This window comes from Phascolarctos cinereus, unplaced genomic scaffold (genome assembly GCF_003287225.1).
Source record: "Phascolarctos cinereus isolate Bilbo 61053 unplaced genomic scaffold, phaCin_HiC Scaffold_4;HRSCAF=312, whole genome shotgun sequence".
Classification (NCBI taxonomy): Eukaryota; Metazoa; Chordata; class Mammalia; order Diprotodontia; family Phascolarctidae; genus Phascolarctos; species Phascolarctos cinereus.
This window is the reverse complement of record NW_027555847.1, coordinates 89,211,877-89,219,276: the sequence shown is the minus strand read 5'-3', so window position 1 is coordinate 89,219,276 and position 7,400 is coordinate 89,211,877. Positions and strand designations below refer to the sequence as shown.

Below are 7,400 nucleotides of genomic sequence, written 5' to 3'. Positions count from 1 at the left end.
GGTTGTAATGGAATATTATTGTGCTATAAAAAAAGGATGAGCAGGATGATTTCAGAAAAACCTAGAAAGACTTACTTGAACTAATACAGTGAAGTGAGCAGAACCAGAACACTGTACACAATGACAGCAATACTGTATGATGAACAACTGTGAGTGACTTAGCTATTCTCAGTAATACAATGATCCAAGGTAATCCCAAAGGACTCATGATGAAAAATGCTATCTGCCTCCAGAGGAAGAATTGATGGCATCTGAATACAGACAAGCATATTATTTTTCACTTCCTTTATCAATTTTGTTTTTTGTTAGAGTTTTCCTCCACAAAATGACAATATGGAAATGTTTTACATGATTGTACATGTTTAACCTATATCAGATTGTTTACCATCTTAGGGAGGGGGGAATGGTGGGAGGGAAGGATAGAATTTGGAATTCAAAACTTTTTTAAAGAAGAACAAATGAGGGGCAGTTAGGTGGCACAGCGGATAGAGCATCGGCCCTGAAGTCAGGAGGACCTGAGTTTAAATCCAGCCTCAGACCAAACACTTGACACTTACTAGCTATGTGACCCTGGGCAAGTCACTTAACCCCAATTGCCCTTAAAAAAAAGAAAAAATAAATAACAAACGTTAAAAATTGTTTTTAAATGTAATTGGGGGAAATAAAACATCATTTTTAAAAAGATATACTAGAAAAAAATGAGTATTTCCATATACATTGTTAAATAGAGGGAGAAGATTATCCCTGAAACTGTGAATCTCTATTCCATGGATCTTTTTTTTTTATTTTTAAGTATATAAATAACAGTCCTGCTGGTCCCAGGGTCCTTCTGGTGTTTCTCTTGATCTCTTTTTTTTCCAAGTAGGAGAGAAGGGAACTAATCCCAACATACCTCTCTCTCCTGTCTCCCTCCCTCCCTCCAAATTAGAAAAATAAAAACAAACCCTATTAACAAATGTGTGTAGTCTAGCAAACCAAATTTCCCCATTGGCCATAACCACAACAAAAAAGGTATGTTTCATCCTGCATCTTTATTTCATCACCTCTCAGCCAAATGGTGGTTTCCCCAATCGCTACAGAATCCATTCCAAAAGTCATGTTTCCTCAAACCTCCATTTCCCAAGCTCTTTCTGCTGAACATTTTGCTTTGTAGTTCACTGGATAAAAATTGAGGTCATTCATCTAGCTAATGTCTTAAATCTGTCCTCCCCCTTCTTGATCTCTTGACACATCAATCCTTATCTTTCTTGACGTCTCTTGAACGTTGGACAGAGCTGATTACTGTTTCCTGGATAGGTACAGGGACACTCAAGGCACATTCTCCCACAGAGAAGCTGGTTATATCTCCCCTTGAGAAGATTCTCTGAGTATTGATGAGGGGCAGTGTGGTGGCTTTCTCAAATGCTAGAAAGTTTAGCCCCATTTCTGTTTGTTCAATACCAAGGTTAACTATTAGTAATTAGTGCCTCAGTTCCATTTAACCAATTCACATCAATTAGTTTTTACTAATGAATATTTACTGGGAAGATAAAACAAGAAGTAAAAATGTGTCTTCCAAATGTCTGGGAGTGTGGGACACTCTGGGCTCTACAATCTCATACTTTGGGTAGACTGGAATTCTTAAAGTAGTTTCTATGTAGCATTGGCCTCATCAATCACTTCTGAAAGTTGAACTGCTGTTGTATAAAACCATGTCTCAGTTCCTGCTAGTCTGGGTCACACAAGCAGCCCAGTGCTTTGCTTCTCACCTGACTTCTGCCAAATTCAAAGAGCAGGAAAAACATGCAACTGGTAGAAGCAACAGCAGGGCCATGCAGACACTGGCCATACAACCCCTACGTGGAGACAAGGTCTGAGGCGTCTCTCCCCATTGAAAAACAGTTTTTGCCTCTTCACTAGAACATTATCCTAGGTTGGAATTAGCACTAGGCCTCATTTTGGCCAGTTGGTGCCTTTTGAATGGACCCCTGTTCCAGCCAATCAACAGTTTGTCTCCTTATCATGTGGTTAGCAAACTGGAAACAGAGACTATGTCTGCACATGCCCCTCCAGATCTCCAAGCCGGCACTTCTATTACACATCATCATGCTTTCCCAAGGCAGTCACTTCCATGTTGGGATTGCATCAGCCTACTGTTCTGCACATGCTCACACCAACTCTCCCTCCCTCTTCCCGATTATATATTCAGTCCCCAGTGTTTAGCACTGAGCACTTAATAAGATGCACTTAATAAGTTGTTCCTAGTTGTCACTATTCATTCATTATACACAGACTTTTCTTTAGGCTATGCCTTTGTTGAATTTTGAAATCCCAGTGAAGGTCTGTATCTGTCCTTGACTTTACGTCTGATTACATGCAGAAAAATGTTAAATATATTTACCAAAAGATTTTCTGATTAGTTTGGTCAGTAGATTGGAGGCTTCGGGTAATGGAAGAGGAACGATAAGGATAGCCAAGCGTTTTCAAAGCAGCTACACCAAATAATTTGCTCATTTTGTCAGTTTCAGGTCAGTTTGAATTGTACTCACACAAAAGCTTGCAACAAAGGGGAAATGCATATGCGCAGTAAATACCAAAAAATCAAAACCAAAATCACCAGAATGTTGGGCAATTAGACCAAACAAGCTTAGTTGCAAAGAAGGGGTAGGAAGATGCTCTTCTGTCACCTTTTTGCAGAGGGGGAGGATGATGGGTGTGTTCTGAACACTCCATATCCGGTCTGAATTGGTGGATCTATTGGCTAGTTTTGCTGAAATATTTGCTCTTTCTTTTCATCCTTTGTAAAAACAAAGGCTGTCTGAGAGGTAGATGGGGGGAAGGGATGCCTTCGAAGAATGTAAGGGAGGTAAAAAAAAGATACGGATACAGTTTTTAAGAGGAGAAAAATCACTCTTTCTCTTATGCATAATTACGAAAGCGACCTCCATCCGTTTTTTCTTTAAAAAAAAGAAAACAAAACATTTTATTTTTCAGTGATCAAGCATTTATTTTTTCTCTCTCCTACCTGCCCCCCCATTAAAACACAACGCCCCCTCCCCCCGGTAACCGATGTGCATAGTCAAGCAAAACAAATTTCCACGTTCTCTCCCAGTCCAGAAATGTACGTCTCTGCAGTTGCAACGGCGGCGGCGGCAGAGGCGGCAGCAGCAGGAGCCCCAGCAACAGCCCCAGCAGCCCCAGCAACAGCGGCAGCCGCAGCCGCAGCCCCGGCAGCAGCAGCAGCAGCGGCCCCGGCCCCGGCGGCCGCAGAGTCGGCTCCAGCTGCACCAGCGGCTCCCAGGCTGGGGGCCTAGCGGCCGGATCTCTGCCCGAGGAGGAAGGCCCGGGCTCCGAGGGCCGAGGCCGGCGGGGCCTGAAGACCCCCAGGGACCGCCCTGCAGGCTAGGACACGCGGATCCCGAGGCCGGCGGAGGGCCCGGAGAGGCGGCCGGAGCTGCTCAGCGGCCTAGCCCGGGCCGCGGAAGGCGGGGGCCTCGGAAGGAAGCCGCGAGCCCGCCAGCGCGCCCCCCCCGGCGCGCCCCCCAAACCGAGCCCGCGGGCGCGCGAGCCGCGCAGCCCCCTCCCCTCCCCTCTCCTGCTCCTCCTCCCCCGCCCGCAGAGGAGCCGAGCTGAGCCCCGGAGCAGCAGCAGCGGCAGCGTCAGCAGCGTCCGTCCCGGGCTCTCCGCGGACGAGGGCAGCGGCACGGGGGGATGGACCATTGCGGCCCCGGAGGGGAGCTCCTGGCGGCCATCGGTGAGCGGTGCCTGGGGCCCGACGAGGAGGCTCACGTGAAGGCGTCTCTGGGGAGCGGCGGCGGCGGCGGCGGCGGCGGCGGCGAGATGGGCGTGTCCGCCCACTTGCAGTCGTCCAAGGCCGGCACGACCCGGTTCTTCCGCAGCAACACGCACAGCTCGGTGGTGCTGCGGGGCTTCGACCAGCTGCGCGGCGAGGGCTTGCTGTGCGACGTGAGCCTGGTCCCCGGCGACGGCGATGAAGCGTTCCCCGTGCACCGGGCCATGATGGCCTCGGCCAGCGACTACTTCAAGGCCATGTTCACGGGGGGCATGAAAGAGCAGGATCTCAAGTGCATCAAGCTGCACGGCGTGAACAAGGTGGGCCTGAAGAAGATCATCGACTTCATCTACACGGCCAAGCTGTCGCTGACCATGGACAACCTGCAGGACACGCTGGAGGCGGCCAGCTTCCTGCAGGTGCTGCCGGCCCTGGACTTCTGCAAGGTCTTCCTCATCTCGGGCGTGTCCCTGGAGAACTGCGTGGAGGTGGGGCGGCTGGCCAACACGTACAACCTGACGGAGGTGGACAAGTACGTGAACAACTTCATCCTGCGCAACTTCCCCGCGCTGCTGCACAGCGGCGAGTTCGAGAAGCTGCCCTTCGAGCGGCTGGCCGCGGCGCTGGCCAGCAACAGCCTGAAGCACTGCGGCGAGCTGGAGCTCTTCAAGGCCGCGTGCCGCTGGCTGCGCCACGAGGAGCCGCGCATGGAGCTGGCGCCCAAGCTGATGAAGAACATCCGCTTCCCGCTCATGTCGCCGCAGGACCTCATCAACTACGTGCAGGCGGTGGACTTCATGCGCGCCGACAACACGTGCGTCAACCTGCTGCTGGAGGCCAGCAACTACCAGATGATGCCCTACATGCAGCCCGTCATGCAGTCGGAGCGCACGGCCATCCGCTCGGACAGCACGCACCTGGTGACGCTGGGAGGCGTGCTGCGGCAGCAGCTGGTGGTCAGCAAGGAGCTGAGGATGTACGACGAGAAGGCCAACGAGTGGAAGTCCCTGGCGCCCATGGACGCCCCTCGCTACCAGCACGGCATCGCCGTCATCGGCAACTTCCTGTACGTGGTGGGGGGCCAGAGCAACTACGACACCAAGGGCAAGACGGCCGTGGACACGGTGTTCCGCTTCGACCCGCGCTCCAACAAGTGGATCCTGGTGGCGCCCCTCAACGAGAAGCGCACCTTCTTCCACCTGAGCGCCCTCAAGGGCCACCTGTACGCCGTGGGGGGCCGCAACGCGGCCGGGGAGCTGGCCACCGTGGAGTGCTACAGCCCGCGGATGAACGAGTGGAGCTACGTGGCCAAGATGAGCGAGCCCCACTACGGCCACGCGGGCACCGTCTACGGGGGGCTCATGTATATTTCGGGGGGCATCACTCATGACACTTTCCAGAAGGAGCTCATGTGTTTCGACCCGGACACGGACAAGTGGACTCAGAAGGCTCCCATGACCACCGTCAGAGGGCTGCACTGCATGTGTACTGTTGGAGAAAAGCTTTACGTGATCGGAGGAAACCACTTCAGGGGAACCAGCGACTATGATGATGTTCTCAGCTGTGAATACTATCTGCCGGCCCTGGACCAGTGGACCCCCATCGCTGCCATGCTGAGGGGCCAGAGCGATGTGGGCGTGGCGGTGTTCGAGGATAAGATCTATGTGGTGGGGGGATACTCTTGGAATAACCGCTGTATGGTCGAGATAGTCCAGAAATATGATCCCGAGAAGGATGAGTGGCACAAAGTGTTCGACCTGCCCGAGTCACTCGGCGGCATCCGGGCTTGTACCCTCACCGTTTTTCCTCCCGAGGAAAACACGGGGTCCCCTTCCCGAGAGTCGCCTCTCTCTGCCCCTTAAACCAGTGCTGTGGATTCACTTCACGTGGCTCCTCTCTGGGTCTGGGGGAGGTTGGGGGGTCGGGGGAGGGGGGGAGATGCTCCGTTATTGTCCCTTGTTCTTTAGTAGTTCTTAGCTTAGCTTACGGTAGTTGCGACAGTGACTGAAAATGACGTCATTTGTGATGTTCGTGTGTTGTAGAATGCTTCTCTGTGGTTAACAAAAGCATCCTGAATGTCTCTTCACCAGAGATGAATGTTTAACCAATGCAAAAAGCAAGGTGTTGTCTCTAGCAGATGTTTCGTTGCTGTGCATCCCTACTTTGTGTGACCGGGTGTTGGGTGGGAGGCTTGTAGGTGGGCCGGCTTATGGGAGGAAGCCCAGTGAGTCACCTTGCCATTGGGATGTAGTTTATGTGTGACCCTGTCCTGTGTGCTTCCAGGGGGGACCTCTTCCCTTTTGTTTTGTCACTGCTAGTTGTTCAAAGGAGGCACTTTGGGATGAGCTGCTTCCCTCTGTTCATTGGCTACTTCGGCCATCTCTCTCAGCCCACCTGACTAGGTGCGATACATTCCAAGCAGAGGAAGTTGCTTAGACAAGAAAATGTCATTGCAGAAATACTGTGAAAGGCAAGGCCTTATATCTCTGCCCAGGGCCTGCCATCATTTGGTATTGTTTTTGGTTTGTTCCTTTTCTCATGTAGGCTCATACAAGAGAAATAGTAAGTTTTAAGAAGTTGATAGTTACAACAAATATGAAATTTTAAAAAATCCTTTCCCAACCAACAATTTTCATTTACAGCAACAAGTAATTAAAGGATTAATTATTAATGAATTTGGGGAGGTGGGGCAAAGAGCAAGTTCAGCCTGATATACTAGATTTGACCTAGCCCGCATGTCAACAAGTACCAATGTCCCCATGAATTCTGTCTGTTCTCCTTGACTATTAATGTAACTTAAATGTCATGTCGTCTTCAGAGTTGCTGTTACTTAGCACAAGATGCACCTTCATCAAGAAAGTGTCTTTGTTTCATGAATTAAGAGTTTCATGTTTTATCTTTTGTTCAATAAAAGTTTTAACAGAAAAAAGTATGCCTCTTTCTGCATCGGGTTTGTCACTTCTCTTCCCAGGCTTAGGTAGCTGGCTTCATCACAAATCCTCTGGAATCATAACTGGTCATTTTACTGATCAGTATTAATGTGTTTTTAAAAGTTGTTTGTCTTTACAATGTTGTTAGGTATGAATTTTCTCCTGGTTCTCCTCACTTTACTGTATATCAATTCATGTAAGTATTCCCAGGTTTCTCTGACAGTGTCTCTCATTATTTCTTACAATATAATAGTATTCTGTTACAATCATATACCATACTCTTTCAGCCATTCCTCAATTAATGGTCACCTCTTTAGGTTCCAGTTCTTTGCCACTAGAAAAATGTTATTGTAAGTATTTTTATACATATGAATCCTTTTCCTCTTTCTTTGATCTCATTGGAATATAGGTCTAATAGAGGTTTGAATGGTCAAAGGTTATGCACAGTTTAGGTACTTTGGGGTCATAGTACCAATGGTTTCCAGAATGGCTACACCATTTTACAGCTCCACCAAATAGTGCACTATGTACCTATTTTCCCAAAGCACCTCCACCATTTGTCATTTTCCTTTTTTTGGTCATCTGTTCCTATCTAACAGGTGTGACATAGAACCTCAGAGTTTCTTTAATTTCTCTCAGTAATGGCAATTTTGAGCTCCACCTCCACCTCCACATGGTTTTTTTCTTCCCTTGAGAAC

At 49.3% G+C, this 7,400-nt stretch overlaps 1 protein-coding gene across 1 annotated transcript; it reads left to right on the top strand.

Moving 5' to 3' along the window:
- The first annotated feature begins 3,671 nt into the window (after positions 1–3,671).
- On the top strand, positions 3,672–5,690 carry LOC110217078 (kelch-like protein 13). Its single transcript, XM_020999237.2, has one exon. It carries the CDS (start codon positions 3,691–3,693, stop codon positions 5,632–5,634), a length of 1,944 nt encoding a protein of 647 aa, XP_020854896.1. The 5' UTR covers positions 3,672–3,690; the 3' UTR covers positions 5,635–5,690.
- Positions 5,691–7,400: the final 1,710 nt, after the last annotated feature.

Excerpts from the sequence above, each read along its gene's own strand:
- LOC110217078 (XM_020999237.2), top strand. The coding sequence starts at position 3,691 with ATGGACCATTGCGGCCCCGGAGGGGAGCTCCTGGCGGCCATCGGTGAG.